At 37.0% G+C, this 19,244-nt stretch overlaps 2 protein-coding genes across 2 annotated transcripts; both read right to left on the bottom strand.

The window, feature by feature from the left end:
• Positions 1 to 657: 657 nt before the first annotated feature.
• LOC110228876 lies at positions 658 to 1,320 on the bottom strand. The gene is made up of 2 exons (XM_021027105.1): positions 1,134 to 1,320; positions 658 to 1,053 (listed from the first exon to the last, which is right to left on the bottom strand). Exons 1-2 carry the CDS (start codon positions 1,200 to 1,202, stop codon positions 775 to 777), a joined length of 348 nt encoding a protein of 115 aa, XP_020882764.1. The 5' UTR covers positions 1,203 to 1,320; the 3' UTR covers positions 658 to 774.
• Positions 1,321 to 8,609: 7,289 nt separating this feature from the next.
• Positions 8,610 to 9,902, bottom strand: LOC9316830. Its single transcript, XM_021029330.1, has 2 exons — positions 9,464 to 9,902; positions 8,610 to 9,383 (listed from the first exon to the last, which is right to left on the bottom strand). The coding sequence occupies exons 1-2, from the start codon at positions 9,881 to 9,883 to the stop codon at positions 8,664 to 8,666; spliced, it is 1,140 nt and encodes a 379-aa protein (XP_020884989.1). The 5' UTR covers positions 9,884 to 9,902; the 3' UTR covers positions 8,610 to 8,663.
• Positions 9,903 to 19,244: the final 9,342 nt, after the last annotated feature.

Below are 19,244 nucleotides of genomic sequence, written 5' to 3'. Positions count from 1 at the left end.
GGGAAGTTGAAATTCTCGACCCAAATACTGACCTCAATTCGGAGGAAAAAGTTAAAGAATTTATCGAGCCTCTTGTTACCCTTTTGCCACACCTCATCCAGAGGTACTGTAAGCCCGCATGTTCCCAGAACCATGGACTAAAACCTTTCCTGTGGAGGCGAATACATGGTGTATACAAGAATGTTAGATCTGGTGACTGTGGCCCGGTTGCTATGAAATTTCTTGAGATAATGGCAAGCGATAAACTCCCAGATCAAATGGAGAAAATCACTGACAAACACGTTGACTCTTTCAGGCGTCAATATGCAATGGATATTTATGAGCATCTTGTCTGTCCTGTTTATGCATCTGACTTTGCTGCCTAGTGTCTACATGTTTCCCAAGTTTCTGTTTGTAATCGTAACCATCATTTCCCTTCTTTCCTACTATATTCCTGTGGATACTGGCGCCTACTCTGTTTTTCTTTATTATGTACTCTGTACCCAAACTATAATTTTCTCTGTAATCGTAACCATCATTTCCCTTCTTTCCTACTATATTCCTGTGGATACTGGCACCTACTCTGGTTTTCCTTTCTTTATTATGTACTCTGTACCCAAACTATTATTTTCTCTGAAATTCATGGGATTATTCTTATCTATTATCCTTCACATGAACTGAGTCTTAACAAATCGGATTACTTGAGTCGGATGAAACATAATGGAAACATAATTCATAGAATAAGTAGTCCCACACATACATTACATTTCATACTTAAATCTACTAACTCTACTCTCAACTGAATAATACATAGAATCCGAAAGCCATGATTAAACCACCAAAGATAAATACTTTGTTCTTCACACAAATATCTTCTCTATCTTTCCCACATAGCAACAGTCCACACTTAAGACCTTCAATCTCTTTCTGTGTTTGTTCCTTAAAATCTTCAAATTCTTTGAATTTCTTCTCTATCACTTCCAAGTCTTCTTCCAGAGTCTTAACCACCCTTTTAACACTTTCCATCTCTTCAACCATGGATATGTCGGTCCACTTAAACAAATGATTCTTACTCTATATTTGGCAAAACAAAATTTTAATCAAATGTTAACAAATAAATCAGATTTTCCTATTGATGTTGCTTATCTGCTTACCTCCTCCGATCCGTAAGGACAACAATGAAAGAGTCTACCAGGATTTTTCGGGGTCTTTGAAGTCTTCATCACAGATAATTGGCCACATGTACATTGCCGAGGGATTCCACTCACGGTGTGAGAGGACAGGTTGCTCACTCCTACACCAGATCAAAAAGATATCATCATTTATCTCGATAATAGCTTTTTCCAAATTTTTTACCATTTAAATTATAGATTACTCACCTCCACTTTCGCATGACGACATCGTGTTTCCTACTCCGGAATATCAGAATCTATATATGGAAAAAAATCTCGGAAAGAAAAGCTCCAGATTATCGTGTTTGGGGGAGGTTTGATTATATGCGACGCCGTTTTAAATATAAATATTTTTAAACGTGGATTTTTAGTATTGGACACCTTAACTCATTCCATTCACAATATGTTATGTGATATGGATACTTATTTTTGGACATCTCTACGACTTTGAAAAATACAAACCTTTTTAATAAATTATGTTGTTTGTATAATTATAAACAAAATGGTTTCTTGATTATGTGTACTTGTTAATTATCCCAATAACTAATCTAAAACCCAATCCATTACTAAAGAAGAGTTAACAGTGAAAAGTTTAAATCATTATGGGGGGAAATTTCCCGCACAAATAATATATCATATATTTAACATATGAGTTGACCTAATTAGCTACATTGTTAATAAGGTGTCCAAGTCTATATAGCCAAAGTATATCGTCCATCTGGATCAACTCGATAGGGTTTTCAGTTCACAAAACACAGTCACTCTTAACAGGGGGTCACTATAACATATAACTCCAATAATTAAGGGTAAATTATGTACTAATATCTAAAAATAAATCTAGTAATCCATCCATGTCCATTGAATATTTAGTAAGTTAGAGACTTGAATCATAGGAAAAATAACAACTTATTTAAATTTTATACTTATATAATAATTAGTATTTATGAATCATAACTAATTTTACAAAAAAATTAGAAAGTTATTTTAATTTTATCTAATAATACAGATAGTAAGCCATCCATAACCTTTTCTATTGGTTTTAGGCTATATTAAAACATGAATTAATATAAAGTAGTAGTAGCAAGTATATCATCTCTGATAGGATTTGAACAAGTTATATGGATAATGTAAACTTACATAATCATTAAAAAGGCCACATAATAAACAAAGGTTTATCAAAAACTTAATACATAACTACATATAAGGGAGATAGAATAAGGGTTAGATATTACATCAGAGTACATCCTTACAAAAAGTTTAACAAAAACATTCACCAATCATCTTAAGAGAGACATGAATATTATTTTTAGCTTTTGGATAAGTTAATCGACCACCATTTTGATCTCTTTCACTTCTTCAATATCTGGCTCCGAATAAACTTTCGATATAGGCCCATGGCTAACAATCCTCACACTTTCCGGCCTTGCTGCATACCTATCAATCCTCCACCAAGCTAGAGCAAGAATAATATTCGGATGACCTAATCTGCGGTAGCTACTGTCAAAGTCTAGGGCGGTTTGCCCAGTTGCCTCACATCTCAGTACTACATGGCTGAAAATATCAAAAATATAATTTTAACATATATAAACACAAATTAGGTAGGAAACGATGAAATAATTCCTAACGGATATATATATTTATTGTATAATTACTTCCTATCCATGAGTTTGAAAGGAATTCTGTATCCATTGATATCAGCACGATCCGGAGCGTTATTGGTCAGGCTACCAACATAGACGACAGCACCAATTATATCTGAAATACACAAAGATTAATATGATCGGTACAAGCGTTTAAACATATGTGAAGACTAAGTTTAAATTAAAGGGAATTCCAATTACCAATCAATGTATTTGTTGGGACAGTGTCCTCAACAATGTAGTCGAAAGGTGTGAAATTATTAAAGAGGACAGTTTCTCTAGGATCAGCAGATGTGACACAAGTTTCATCGACGAACCATATCCCATAAGTATGAGAGGTCGCTCTAACTTTTTCCGAGTTAGGGCGAACACGGAATGTTGTTATGGTTTTCCACTGATTTTCTTTGATTTTTTCATAGTAAAATTTAGAAAAACTCCGATCGATTATTGCCTCAATTTGGGTGCCCTTTAATAAACAATTGTGAATTGCATGTTAAGTAATTATGATAAATTGAGAGATAAAATTACACATGACACAGTAGATAACTTACCGATGTATCGACCAACACCAAGCGAAGTTGGAACGAGGATTGATTGATCCATTTCTTGTAAACCCTAAGCACCATAACACAGATCGTTCATCCCGTTATCACAGGTGACAACTCGTAAAGACTGTGGTAATGACCCATATCGAATTGCAAAACCTAAATCCCTAGTTCTTCGAGATGGTGGAGACAGAAAGATTTGGTTATTTTATCTATTTTTTTTATGTGTAAAGTCTATCTTTGGCGAGAAAAAGGGGTAACTAATATATAATATAAAAAACATTGGAAGTCTGAAAGCCACGAACATAGTTGGATGTATGTACAGTCTCTAATAGTTTATCCTATATTCAATGAACTCTAAAAGACAATGAATACGAAAAAGCCAAAAATAAGGATCAATATTGAATGCAATGGTTACTTTTTATTATCAATGAACCGTTGCGTCTATAGATACGAGTTTCGTTGTCCAAGCACAACAGTCCACGACTAACTAGGATTATCAGAAACCAAGCGAACGGTTTATAATTATTAGTGAGTATTATAGAAGTTTAGTTAAAAAAAAGTGTCTATACAAGGTTTTAATAATATATGAATTTCACATTTACGTTTAATATACTTGGGTTAACTAAATATGGTCTAGGGTATAGTTATCTTTATGAAAAATTTATAAAATTTCAATATTGTTCGTTTTGGTATTCCTATGATGTATAAATAGAAATTAATATATTTTCCCTTGGGTTTACTAAATATATTCTAGGGTAAAGTTATCTTCATTGAAATTTTTATAACATTTCAATACTTGTTTATATTTTAGTATTATTAGTTTTGGTATTCCTATGATGTATATATCGAATTTATTATATTTTCCCTTGGGTTTACTAAATATGGTATAGGGTATAGTTTTCTATATTGAAAATTCTATAAAATTTCAATAATTGTTTATATTTTAGTATTATTAGTTTTCGTATTCCTATGATGTTAAAATCGAAATTATAATATTTTCGCTTGGGTTTACGAAATATGGTCTAGGGTATAGTTTTATTTATTGGTTGTCCAAACAAAACAGTCCATCACCAACTGGGATAATCAGAAACCAAGCGAACGGTTTTCCCTTGGGTTTTCTAAATATGGTCTACTAGTAGTTAGGTATTGTATAATTTGGTTTTAGGGTTTAGATTTTGTTGCTTGGGTTCTCCAAGTATGGTCTAGGGTATAGTTATTTATATTAAAACATGAATTAATATAAAGTAGTAGTAGTTAGGGATTGTATAATTTGGTTTTAGGGTATACACTTTGTTGCTTGGGTTAACAAAGTATGGTCTAGGGTATAGTTATCTATATTAAAACATGAATTAATGTAAAGTTTGTGTTTATTTGTTTTACGGAGGGGCAGAAGCGTCATACGTTGTCTCCGAAATAATGATAAAGTGCCTCTACTTTATAAAGTGTCTAAAGTCTAATATCTTTCTCTCGAAGTGCCTTAACATGCAAATCTCCCATATATTAATCTGATGCTCAAACAAACTACGCATGTATGTCCCTTAAAGTATTAATGGAAAAAGGCTTCTGTTGGTGTAAAAGGAAAACAGCAGGTACTTTATTTATTGGGTGAGTACAAGGTAGAGAATAGGATGTAGTTAGCATAGATCGCGAAAGCAAGTTGCATACATGTAAACAAAACATCGACGACAAAGGGAAAACACCGTATAATTGTTCAGAAAACAACTAGGCAGACCAGGACCAAAACGAAAGGTATTGTCATAACGACCACTCCTTGGTAATCTCAGGGATGTAACTTGATGTAGAAACATTTCACCAATCTCAACTGCTTCGGGAATGTTAGGAAGAAGATTAAAAAATGATTCCATGACCACCATACCTTGGTCAAAAGAACCACAACAAACAAGAACAATTCCCAAGGCAAACCTAGCATATATCATGTGTGGAGCAGCAGCTCCTAACAGATCAATTGATAGCTGGGAAGGACCTGCTTCAGCAGCAAGGCGTAAGCCTTCAACGAACTGGGCAGAATGATTATCAGCGTCCAAACACCGTAAAAAGAACGGCCTGTAGACAGAACCAATATTTGCCAGATGTGGTGCGAAGACGAATTCATCAATATCGACATCAGCAAGGACGGTCTCGTCAAAGGCAAGGGCCATACACTCGGGTCCAGCAGCTACCAAAGAACCTAACTCTCTGAAACCATGCTGGGAGAGACGCCGAACAATGTCAAGAAGCAGAGGATGTGGAATAATGTTCATTTTTTTGGAGTTTGCGTTTCTGAGGTTGCAGGAGAAAGAAAGAACAACAGTGATTAAATAGGGAATTAGAGGCAAGAGAGGGAACGTATTTGGAGTTGAAATGCAGGTGGGGAGTAAGCGTGCAATGACATACATTAAGTGATATAGGTGGCACAGTAGCAGCAAGTGGTAATTAAAAGCTGTGTGTTCCCTTGCGTGTTGTGTCAAGGAAAAGTGACAGTGTAAAGTGCCTTGAAACTAGCAACTGATATGGAAACCAGAATGTGTAAGCGTTGGTGTAGATACAGGAACTGCTTTTACTGGAACTGTCACATACAAGATACAAAAATGAAAAAGAAAAAAAAGATTTAGGAATAAGATCTTGAAAAGAGATTAACAAAGAAGGAGGTACATAACACTAAACCAATACAAAACACTGCCTGCAACGTCTGTCAATGCGGCACCTAGTAGCAAAACAGGTAGGGATGTCACCATAGTGCCAAGTGTTGGCGTGCGAACGAATCTTCACTGGACCAATTTGCATTATGTGCCGGAAGACAGTGCTACCAATAGCATCAGCTTGACGGAATGAACCAACAGACGAGATGAAGCTATCAATTGTGGCAATTGATTCTTGGTAAAAGCCGAGGCAAACCTCTAATAATGCCCGTGAGAACCAGGCTTGAGGTGGACTATTGCCAGAGGAGTATAACAACCGAAGAGCATCTTCAGCACGCCCAAGTTTTGTAGCAAGGCGGATGCTTTCAAGGTAGGCAGCAGTTGGATTAAGAGAGTCCAAACATAGGCGGAAGAATGGACGATAAATAGAGTCTTCGTTAATAAGGCTTGCATCTGCAAGGAAGGGTTGAAGGCTGACATTGTTGAGAACAATAGGATGAGATGCGAGATAGTGGTAGAATTTCGAAGCCAGCAGCATACCCCCAAGAGCCTTAAACGAATCCTCACCAACACGTGAGACAATATCTAGAGCAATGTTGATGTCCAGTTTTTCCATTTCTTCTGTGGTAGAAGGAAAGTGTGAATGATTATCTGTTTTTAAAGGCAAAACATGGAGGCACTGGTAGCAAGCAAATAAATGTTTAATAGCTAAGTGGGTGAGGAGCTCTGACATTTATGGCAAGAAAAATCAGGTATATTGCAACATGAGCTAAAACCATAAACCATTGTCATAATACAAGGAACGCAACTTAGTTACGAAGGAAAATAGTTACATGTGAGAAGAGGTAAAACAGTATGGGGAATGTAGTAGAAGCAGAGCATAGGAACAGAGGTTAAGGAGAGGAAGTGTAAAGTCATTGGTACACGAAAGAAAATAGCAATAGAGACAGGAAAAAATTCAAGAGAAGGACACATATTCCCCATAGAGATCCATGGCGTAGTGCATTCTGATGCTATCAACCTGCTTCTGTGTAAGGTGCTGAAGCGGCAAAGTGAGCTGATGTGAGTGCAGTTCAATAAATTTAAGAGACATGGGGCCACAGTCGCCACCTCGGTCATTTTGCGCAAGACTAGGGACTCGCATGAATGTGAAGCCAGTTGATGGCCAAGTAGCAGGGACATCGGTAGATAGAGACTGAAGCAAAGAAGGAAGTATTTGAGCCATAGGAGACATGTATGAGACGACCTTCCTTTCAGGAGTGCAGTCTTCAAAGGGGTCAAGGATGTCAATATGACCACGACGTAGATCTATGGCTAAGGCAACCCAGTGTCGCTTTCCCCAATTCATGGGCATGTAGACAATATCAACATCTTTGAGCCATGCCAACTGAGAAGGACGGCCATCTACTACACCACGAGCATAGGCAATCAGAAGAGGGTTCCAAGCATAGGCAGATGTATTGAGGTTCTGGCTGAAACTCGTAAATTTGTTGCTCATAATGGAAGTGAACATGGAGTCCAGAAGTGTAATTCTCCGTGATGCAAGGTGCGGACCATGTTTTTTCCAAAGGAAGCTGACAATGCAAGCAATGTGCTGCAATGGAAAACAATGGTAAGAAGAGAAAAATGTCAGTAAAAAGTATGGAAGAGACTCTTAAGATTTGAAATGAAGAATACTAATGGGATGTGCAGAAGATGAGACTGACCAAGCTTGAAACCCAGTTTTGAGGCTTAGATATGTCAGAGAAGAAGGCAGCAGGGTATCTCTGACCATTTATAGTGTATTCACTGCAAAAGAAACATGGTAAGAGGAGGAATGTATAATATGGTATAGTAGAGACAGTTAACTGAGGCGTTAGGGTTGCAGAATAGGCTGCACCTGCCCTGAAACTTTGAAAGTTGCAGTAAAAATTTTGAAACAGTCGGAGAGTTTATAGCTTCAAGTGTACTTAATATGTATTCAGAACTGGAACCAACAGGAGGCTTGGGGGCTTGTTTCTTGCTACGAAGATTCATAGCAGGCCCATAAACCAGTAGCTGTTGAGTACACTTAGCAGGAGGAAGTGAAGCAGTGCGAGCTTGGCTCCTTGTAATTGTTTTCTGGGAAGTACGTTGGGGCAAATGTTTAACAGGTGAGGACAAAGGAGTAGGTCCCGAAGAACTGTCGATGGCACATACATCTCTCAATTGTGTGGATGATGTACTAACCTGGTTTGGAAGCAGCTTTTTGTTATCCTTTGGGACAACCTGGGAAAAAAACCAAGAAAAGAAGTAAACCGACTGTGTAACAGGTAAGACACAATTAGTACCAGCAGATAACAACTAACCCTTGGTGTAGTGGACAAATAGGGTGAGAGATGAGGACGATGAGAGTTTGACACTTCCAGAGCATGGTTAGAAGGAGGGACATGATCACTGGCGGAAGGAATGGAGGAGGCTTTGAGGGTGAACTTCGCAGCTTCATGAAGCAAAGATGGAATGCGGCAAGTTTTCTACATAAACAAAACAAGCAAAATTCGGTGAGTACAATTGTCGCAAGATGAAAGGTAACAAAGAAAGCAGAACAATTGGTAACCATTAAATAACCTGAGTAAGCACTATATTGTCTCGACAGAGAGATGAAACAGCAGGAACATGGTTACCACTGACGGCAGGAGAAGCAGGCTAGATAAGAAAAACCAAAAATTAGTAGAAGCAGTTCCGAAATGCATTGCAAAAGAGAAGCAAGATAACCCTTACCTGATTAGAAGGACTAGCAGTGGGGCAATTGCGAAAAGCAGTACAACCTTGAGAGGAAACAGTTGATAAAGAGCGAGTTATGATGGGAGAAGAGACCACGGCATGGGCTGAGTCAGTTACAGTATGACCTGAAGCTGAGAGGTTAGCAGAAGGATCAGAGCCTTTTTTCGGTGCTGTAGAACAGTTGGCAACTGATTCGACAGACATGGCACTAGAACGAGATCGTGTGACACGCCGAGGCAAAGAACATGCACGATTAACAGGAGAAGTAACATTAACAGTCGCTGAGGCAACTGTATTATCAGGGAGAGTGTTGTCAATAAGATCGCGAACTTCAGCAAGAAGAGATACTTTCAAAGTTTTTTGATTTTTTGGATGCAGTGTCTGAGAGCGTTTAACCTTCAACTTAGAACGAGACCGCAGACCCCGCTTAACCTTTTTGACATCTGTCTCTTCAGCAGAACTTGAGCTATCAGACTGGCAATGGTTGCATTTACGTTTTCGGGAACATCTTAGGGATGGCAGAGAGCTATCACCACTAGGCCAAATAGATTTATCAAAGTTAAAAGATGATGCAATAAGGCCCTCTAACTGTTTAACCTTTGGGTCACAATGCGGAGACGCGAGAAAGGCAGCATCAGCTGGCGGTGGAGGCAAAACAAGCAGCTGAAGAAAGGAAAGAAAAAATTAGTTATTAAGAAATAGGAAAAAAATAAGTAAGGGACAGTGAAAGAAGAAGGACACACATGTCGTGAATATTCTACATGCAGAATGTTTGAAGAATGGTATGACTTGCACTTAGGAAGACGAGGAATGACTTGGTCAAGGAAATTAAACTCTTCTTCAGCATGAGGCAAGTACTTAAGAAGCAACGGGACATACTTGAAAGCAAACAGCTGAATTGCAAGAGGAAAACCATGTATTGCAACAGAGGATTGTCTAAGCTTGGCCACAAGGGAGGCAGTGTCGAGTATATATGAACCAACTTTGGCAGTGCGCAGAATTCGGTGAAAGGAGTGTCTTCCCCAAGGATATTTAAGAAAGAATGCAATGTCTTTCACCATTTCAACAACTTCAACAGATGCTTTAACTGGTTGAGAGCGACAAAGTAAAATACCTTCTACAATAACAACCAGACAAAGCCTGAATTTACGCCAACTGGGCATAGTAGGCTCCTGTTTAAGGCGGGCAAGATGTTCCTTAACTGTGACAGCACCAGGAGTACCTCCAATTAATTGATACAGTAAGGTGAAGAACCATCAGCATGAGTTGTTGCAGCCTCGAGTTCTGACTGCGGAGGGAAATCACAACAAGACAACCCAGTGGCATCATGAAATTCCTTTAGCGAAAATCGCAACGGCTGACCACCAAAAACAAACCACATTTCCGAAGGATTGGTTGTATGCAACTGTCTACAGAGCATCTGATGAACCAGTTGGCCAGAAAAAGAACATTGACGAACAGGCAGAGAGAAGAGGGAACCAAGAGGAGAGGACAGCAGAGTCTCCAACTCTGGCATACCTTGCAGAACATTCAAAATCTCAAGCAGGTACTTAGGTTTTGAATAAGAATTGATACGAACTGCATGAGAAGGGTAGCAATCAACAGCAAAAATTCTTTTAGGGAGAACACCTGAAATAATAAGAAACAACAAACATTAAAGATAAAAACAGTGAGCAGAGGGTATATAAAACCCGAACTAAACCCTATAGGAAACTAGACCCTAGGAGCCATGGGACAACTAAACCCAAGCAGAAATATAGACAGTACTAAACCCTATAGGAAACTAGTCCCTAGGAGCCATGGGACAACTAAACCCAAGCAGAAATATAGACAGTACCAAACCCTATAGGAAACGAGACCCTAGGAGCCATGGGACAACTAAACCCAAGCAGAAATATAGACAGTACTAAACCCTATAGGAAACTAGTCCCTAGGAGCCATGGGACAACTAAACCCAAGCAGAATATAGACAGTACTAAACCCTATAGGAAACTAGACCCTAGGAGCCATGGGACAACTAAACCCAAGCAGAAATATAGACAGTACTAAACCCTATAGGAAACTAGTCCCTAGGAGCCATGGGACAACTAAACCCAAGCAGAAATATAGACAGTACCAAACCCTATAGGAAACTAGACCCTAAGAGGTATGTCTCAACTAAACCCAAGCAGAAATGTGCACACTTATGGTAAAGCCTAAAATCCAAGGTGACCAAAAACAAGTAGACATGTAAACAATAGTAAGTGGGAAAAAAAGAGAGGGGGACATGTCGCAGAATTACAAACCAGGTTCAACAGAGGGAGAAGCTCCAGATCCAAGCGAACCCATTGAAGAAAGCGAGAACCTACAGATCAAAGTAATGTCATTTTTGGGGTTGAAATGTTGAACTAAGACAGAAACTACAGAGGAAATTGATGGACTGTTTAAGCAAGATAGTCGGCAGGAAACTAAAGTTTTACAAAAAAAAAGCCACATATCCTAAACGGAAACAACAGAGAAGCGAGGTAGATAGGTATATGGAACATGCAAAAAAAACAGAGAAGCGATGCGGAAGCGAGCAAGCAATGGCGACATGGAGAGAACAGTAAAGCTCGATTAAATTACCAGCTGCAGCGTTGCCGATGAATTTTAGATCTAGGAATTTTACGCCGGAACGGACGATCCGGCGGTGAGCTCTCTGTGTTCGCAGACGATGGAGAAAGCAAAGGGGAGAGGGAAAGTAATGATGTACTGTGCTTTAAACAGAGAGTTATGGCTACACGTTTGTCTGACTTCTTTCTCGGCCAGCTGAAGTAAATGCACGGGTGAAACGAAAAAAAAAAGTTTGATGACGAAGAGTCGCGGAGGGTAATCTCGTCAAAGCACAACCCCAAAAATGGCAATTCCTACAAACTGTGCAAAAAAGGACATAATCTGTAATTTATTCTTAAGTGAAGCATGCGTGCCGTTGACTCAAAACCAACCAGTCTATGAAGCGAACAGTCGAAGTTTTTAATTTCAAACTGCTTTTTAAATTAAAGTTCGAGAAGAAAAGATCTGACACATGGGCTTATTACCAGAACAAACTTTTAAAATCTGGGCCAATAACCCTATTGGTTAGACTGTCCGACCACAAACAATGTTTGAACATAAATTATGTTTTTGGGTTTTGGGTTCTAAAGTAATTCTCATTTGGTATTTAAAATTTTTGGTTTTTTCCTGTTCGTGTCAATTCTGGAATTTATATTGAAAACAGGAAAGTTATCGAAAAGTGAAACTTTAAGATGCAATTCAAATTGATTATTTTTTACCCAAATTTACCTAAATATAGTTAGAAAATCCAAAAACACAGAAATGTTTTATAATTATATTATCCAAAACTATCCAAATTAACCAAAAATACCAAAAAAATAAATATATATTATTATATACCTAATATTTTGTGTATATATATATGTACTTATATGTATACTAGTATTTTTGAAATACATTTTGTACCGGGTGGGTTAAAAATTTATCCGAGGTTTTGGTACCCAATCCGATACAAAATTTACTTCAGAACTTACACCGGATATTCTATATTTTTCTTTGGATCTGCTCAAAACATATCCGAAATTGTGAACAGGATATTTTATGTTTAAAAATATAAATATTTAGAAGATTTAGTTAAGATTTAAAATTACGGTTCTCCTATCATCTTTGTTTAAACTTTCTTTTAACTATTTAATACATAAAGTTAAAAAATCTCAATTATTTTTTCTACATATATTGTGATTCAATATTTTAAAACGGATATATATTACCCAATTGATGAAAAATGTGTGTATTCAACGTCCTATATTGGCTAAAATATTTGGACAATGATTCAGAATCATATTATAAATAAGATCAAAATGAATTCAAATCCGAATGAATAAAAAGCTTAACTTAACAAACATCCAAATTTAAAAAGACCGTTTAATTCGGTTTTTAGTTTAACTGCTTAATTTTATTGCATATATTTAATTTTAGATTTTTAAAAAGTGTTTATATAATATAATTCATATATTTAAAATGAATAGAAAAATTTATAATAATATGAACATTTGAACATATATAAAGAGTTACAATAACACATGACGAGTTATATTGCGAGACGGGGTTATATAGCGTGAGTAGTTTTCAAGAAGTTTTAAATAGAGAAATTCTCCAAAATAGCACTAAAACAAGTTTTATGGACAATTATAGCACACATTTAATAAAATTCCAAAAATAGCACTATTAAGTTTTTGTTTCAATAGTTTATTTTTTTCAATAATACCAAAATTTTTATATAAAAACTATTCAACCAAAAGAAATTCTAAATATTATATTTGGGTTCTCTATTTTTAATTTAGGGTATATTTCCACCATTTTAATGAGATATTGATTTATTTTAATATTGAATTTATTTTATTATGTTTGGGTTCCTTATTTCATGTAGGGTATATATTTCTACCACTTAAAAGAGATTTTGATTCATTTTAATATTAGTTTGTGGTATTATATTTGGGTTCCCTATATCCATTTTAGGGTATATATTTCTAATATTTAAAAGAAATTTTAATTTAATTTAATATTAGGTTAGTGTTTTCTCTCATTTTCTATTTAGTTAAAGTTTAGAGTGCTATTTGTGGAATTTTAGAAATGTTGTGCTAATTTCGGAAAAAAAAACTTTTTTGGTGCTATTTTTGTCAATTGCCTTTTAAATATTATAATTTATATATTTAAAATCAATAAAAAGTTTATAATATTAAGAACATTTGAACATATATAAGGAGTTAAAATAACACGGGACGGTTATATTGCAGGACATGGCTATATGACGAGATGGGTTTGAATCAAAAAAAATTAAACATCATTAACCCGCTGCTTCAATACGGGTTAAATCTTCATTTTATTATTTTTTAACACCACCAATATTAGACATATCGAATGATCATGATTAAAATAAAATTGTATAAAACAAAAATTATTCTTTGGTATACCGTTATTTAATAATTGTAAATTATAAAATATATATGTCTTAGAAAATAATACAATTTGTAAACTTTTATATGTAATATATAACCATTAAATTTTAAAATTTACTCATTTTAAAAATAAAATCGTCATACGGTATACCGTGGGTTAAAATCTAGTTTAAGATATGTTCGGAGAACAATTTGATTCTCGGTTCGGTTCGGACTAGATACAAATTCTTCGGTTATAGTAGTCGAAGTCCGAGTATTTTTTGGTTCCGGTTCGATTGGGTACCTCCTAATTTGGGTCAGTTCCGGTTACTATATTTGGGTCCAAAAATATGAATGCCTAGTTTAGTTTATATATTAACAACTTTTGGAACGAGAATTTTTTTTTTCAAGTGTAATTAATAGATATCAAAAGCGCAGTTAAACAAGATGGAAAAGAAATTAGTTGATCTAATACCGGTTTTCGAACGAGAAAATTGTTGAATTCTTAAATTTGAAGGTAAAATATACTTAAGGAATAAAAATGAGTCCCCACTAACCAATTCTTTTGCAGTCGTGAACGGATTCTAACTAGTTGTAAAAATTAACGGATTCTAACTAGTTATCAAAATTACCTTGCTTTTTTTTTTTCTTTTTTTTTTTTTTTTGTAAAACCATTTCATAAATTAATATAGCTCAAACTCCATAGAAGGAAGATTAAATACATGCAACAAAGGAGTTTTCAAAACGCAAACAGATAGAAGAAAGGAAGAGGAAGAAACCACCAAGTCATATTGATGAGGACATCGAACCACCAAGTCATATTATTCAAGCTCCCTATGTACCAAGCGGCCCAATGACTAGGACCAGGAGCAAAGGCCTAGAAAAGAAGTTCAACATCTTCGTGGAACAGCTGGAACGTGAAGGACTGATCCCTCTAAATCAGTTTGAAGCCATTCGCCTAACTTCATCCGAGAGCTCCCAGCTAAAGGCCGTTTTAAACGAAGTACAACCAACGACTCCGGATGATCCAGGAGACGAGCCACATACCAAATTGAAGCTCTCTGAGTCTACTTTCCAGAGAACCAAAGAGCTTCCAGAGATCAGCTATACATCTCCAGATATGGGCCGAACAGCAAGTGTCTGTCTGGTAGACTCTCTAATAAACAATGAGGCCAAATGGGCTTTATTCACCCCAAAACTTGAAGTCCACTTAAGCACGTGTTCTTTGGTGCTAGAAGGCATCTAAAAAGGCTCTCATTTCGTCCAGAAGACTCCAAGACCAAAGAAGAATCATGTTTTAAAGTCAAGAGAACAAACTTACCTTAATCGGCACCCTTGATATTCTCTTTTATTACCAACGTCTCTTTCCTTTATTTTCTTGATTTTGTGTTATGTCTTTCCTTGTTTTTCTTGCAGGATTTATGTGTTTTTTCTCTTAGAATAAGTAATGAACCTGGCTATATAATGCCTTGAGTTGTAGTCCTTATTTTTTCACATTTGATTAATAAAATTGTTTGTTTGTGTTCCACAAAATCTTTTGCTCTCTAATTCGTGAGTGTGTCTGAATTCTTGAGTGTTCTAAGAAGTATCAATAGACTTTCACATCTATTGTGGTTCTTGTCGATCCATCCTCCATCTCCATCTTATCTGAGTTAGTTAGAGAGGTCCTTAGACCGGCTAGTGACTCACCCCTAATTTGGCTCAAGACTTTTAGCCAAAGCTCATATCATTTTTGGTATCAGAGCTTCAAAGCCATCCTATTTTATCAGGTTATTTCGTTCTTTTCTAAGTGTTTCAATTCTGTTTCTCAATTTCATCATAATAAAAACCCATAAAAATAAAATTTCGTCTATTTTCTTGTTTCAATTTTATAAAATCCATAAATTTTTTTTTTCCTTGCTGTTTTAGTTCATTTAATCACTAGAAAATCCAGAAAAATTTATGTCATTATTTTTAAAATTCGTTTGCTATTTTTAAAATAATTTTAAAAAAAAAAAAAAAAAAAAAAAAAAAACCAAAAACTTCGTTGCTTTGAAATTTATTTTGTGTTAACCTTTGTCTTTAGTTTGTACTGATCATTTACGTTTGTTAGAAATTCAAAGTTGAGTTTCATAGGTTTTCCATTCACATAAGATTTGTGATACGATTGGTAGTAAGAAGATCAATTCGATTGTTTTGTTATCTCTTACCAAAGAATTTGATACTCTGATTTTTAAATACTTTCAGGTGAGATGGGTGAAAACACCGGTGATCCCAATGCTGCTATGATGCAACTCCTGCAAACAATGCAACGATAACTCACTACCATGGAACAACGGTTAGTCCAAGTCGAGCAACCTCGAGCAAACCGCAACCAAAGACAATAGAATGGTGTTGATCGTGAAGATGGTCAAGAGACTGACTCAAGTGATGGAGAGCCACCACAAAACAACCGTAGAAGAAGAAGGGCTCAAAGAAATAATCAAGAAATGGAAGAAGAGGAAGAAGACCGTCTAAGGCCTAATTCCATGAATATGAAGCTCAAGGCTCCTACCTTTGCTGGAAGGGTAGATCCAGAAGCTTATCTTGAGTGGGAGCAGCGAATGGAGCACATATTTGCCTATTACAAGTACACCGACCAAAAGAAGCTAGCCTTGGCCGTAGCTCAACTTACCAATCACGCTTTGTCTTGGTGGGATCGTGAAGTTAGTGATAGGAGAAGAAGTGATACTCCTCAAGTGACCACATGGAGGGAAATGAAGCAGCTTATGAAAAAGGTGCCAAGACACCTTTTTCATCAACCTCCCAAGTGAAGCCCTTGGACAAAGGCAAAGCCGTGGCTATTGAAAATCGATTCAAGTCTAAGCCAATCGAGCCTAACCAAGGTAAGTTCCCTAGCCCTAATAATTCAAGAACTCGTGATATAACATGTTTCAAGTGCAAGGGCAAAGGACATATGGCTAAAGATTGTCCCAATACAAGAGTAATGATTCTCACGAACACGGGAGAATACGAGTCACAAGATGAAGTAGATGTCGCCATGGATGATGTTGTAGTTGAAGAAGTTGATTGTGAACCTGAGTATGGAGAATCACTGGTCATAAGGCGTGTCTTGAACCTCACGGTTCATCCCGATGAGTTAGCTCAAAGAGAAAACATTTTCCATACCCGTTGCACCGTCCAAGACAAGGTATATAATCTTATCATAGATGGTGGGTCATGTACTAATGTTGCTAGTGAATACATGGTTTCAAAACTCAGCCTTGGACGGACTAAACATCCTCATCCATATAAACTACGATGGCTTAATGACAAGGCTGAGATGAAAATCACGGATCAAGTACAAGTACCATTCAAAGTGGGAAAGTATATGGATCAAGTCTTGTGTGACGTGGTTCCTATGCAAGCTTGTCACCTTCTACTTGGTAGACCGTGGCAATTTGATAAGGATACCATGCACCATGGGCGTAGTAACATGTATTCTTTTGTCCATGATAAAAAATAAATATAATCTAACCCCTCTTACCCCGAATCAAGTGCATGAAATTCAAATTAAGATGCTTAAAGAAAAGAGTTCTTCTTCTAAGAGTAATTTTCTGATCAAACCTAGCTACATAGCTAAGGCACTCACTTGTAAAGAACTGGTATTACTAATGATCTTTAAGGAAGTTTTGAACGCAGGTTTTAGTGCTTTGGAACAAGATCTTCCTAAGGAGGTGAAGGACCTTTTGAACCGGTATGCTGAGATATTTCCGGATGAAATACCCCCTGGTCTACCTCCTATAAGAGGAATTGAACATCAAATAGATTTGGTTCCGGGTGCACCATTCCCTAATAGAGCCGCTTATCGAGTTAACCCGGAGGAAGCTAAGGAGTTGGAGAAACAAGTGAAGGACCAGGAGCCGCTTATCGAGTTAACCCGGAGGAAGCTAAGGAGTTGGAGAAACAAGTGAAGGACCAGGAGCAAAGGCCTAGACCACCAAGTCATATTGATGAGGACATCGAACCACCAAGTCATATTATTCAAGCTCCCTATGTACCAAGCGGCCCAATGACTAGGACCAGGAGCAAAGGCCTAGAAAAGAAGTTCAACATCTTCGTGGAACAGCTGGAACGTGAAGGACTGATCCCTCTAAATCAGTTTGAAGCCATTCGCCTAACTTCATCCGAGAGCTCCCAGCTAAAGGCCGTTTTAAACGAAGTACAACCAACGATTCCGGATGATCCAGGAGACGATCCACATACCAAATTGAAGCTCTCTGAGTCTACTTTCCAGAGAACCAAAGAGCTTCCAGAGATCAGCTATACATCTCCAGATATGGGCCGAACAGCAAGTGTTTGTCTGGTAGACTCTCTAATAAACAATGAGGCCAAATGGGCTTTATTCACCCCAAAACTTGAAGTCCACTTAAGAACGTGTTCTTTGGTGCTAGAAGGCATCTAAAAAGGCTCTCATTTTGTCCAGAAGACTCCAAGACCAAAGAAGAATCATGTTTTAAAGTCAAGAGAACAAACTTACCTTAATCGGCACCCTTGATATTCTCTTTTATTACCAACGTCTCTTTCCTTTATTTTTTTGATTTTGTGTTATGTCTTTCCTTGTTTTTCTTGCAGAATTTATGTGTTTTTTCTCTTAGAATAAGTAATGAACCTGGCTATATAATGCCTTGAGTTGTAGTCCTTATTTTTTCACATTTGATTAATAAAATTGCTTGTTTGTGTTCCACAAAATCTTTTGCTCTCTAATTCGTGAGTGTGTCTGAATTCTTGAGTGTTCTAAGAAGTATCAATAGACTTTCACATCTATTGTGGTTCTTGTCGATCCATCCTCCATCTCCATCTTATCCGAGTTAGTTAGAGAGGTCCTTAGACCGGCTAGTGACTCACCCCTAATTTGGCTCAAGACTTTTAGCCAAAGCTCATATCACATATCATCAACGATATCGTCAACAACAAATGTGTGGCCTCCGATATTGAGAAGAAGGGGGAGTTCTTGCCAATCCGAATAATAAGCCAACCTTGAAACACCCACCGCTAAGGCCGCACAGATCGCCGTCTTCAAAGCGAGTTCCTCCGCTACTAGAGCATAGGAGACAACGGGTCGAAAAGATGATCCATGTTGGATCGATGTCTTAAGTGATTCCTCCATGAACCACCGCATTCCGTAGCAGCTAGACTTAGACATCCAAGATGCATTGGGAAGACAAGCAAATGTGTCTTGATGCTCTTCTATCTTCTGTACCAATTACTGGAATGGTTCAGAGGTTTTATCACAAAGGACCTCAACTTCACCACCCTCCTTAGCCACAGAGAAAGTTAAAACAAGTCTAACACCGTCCTCAATAAAAGGAAGATCGGATTCACCATAGAAGTGATCCGAGAGAACTTGAAACCAACAAATTCACACCAAAGCCAGAACCAAAAATCGCCAAAGATTTTCTACAAAGATGCCTACTTCCGATAAAAGACATTACAACCATACCAACATAGCTTTGATCCAATCTGATAAGTCTAACATCCTCATATTGAGGTACAAACCTCATACATAAGTAAAGGAGAACTAACAGAGGATATTTTCTATACCATTGGACAATAC

This window comes from Arabidopsis lyrata (assembly GCF_000004255.2).
Source record: "Arabidopsis lyrata subsp. lyrata unplaced genomic scaffold ARALYscaffold_4, whole genome shotgun sequence".
Classification (NCBI taxonomy): domain Eukaryota; kingdom Viridiplantae; phylum Streptophyta; class Magnoliopsida; order Brassicales; family Brassicaceae; genus Arabidopsis; species Arabidopsis lyrata.
This window is presented reverse-complemented; position numbering and strand designations above follow the sequence as displayed.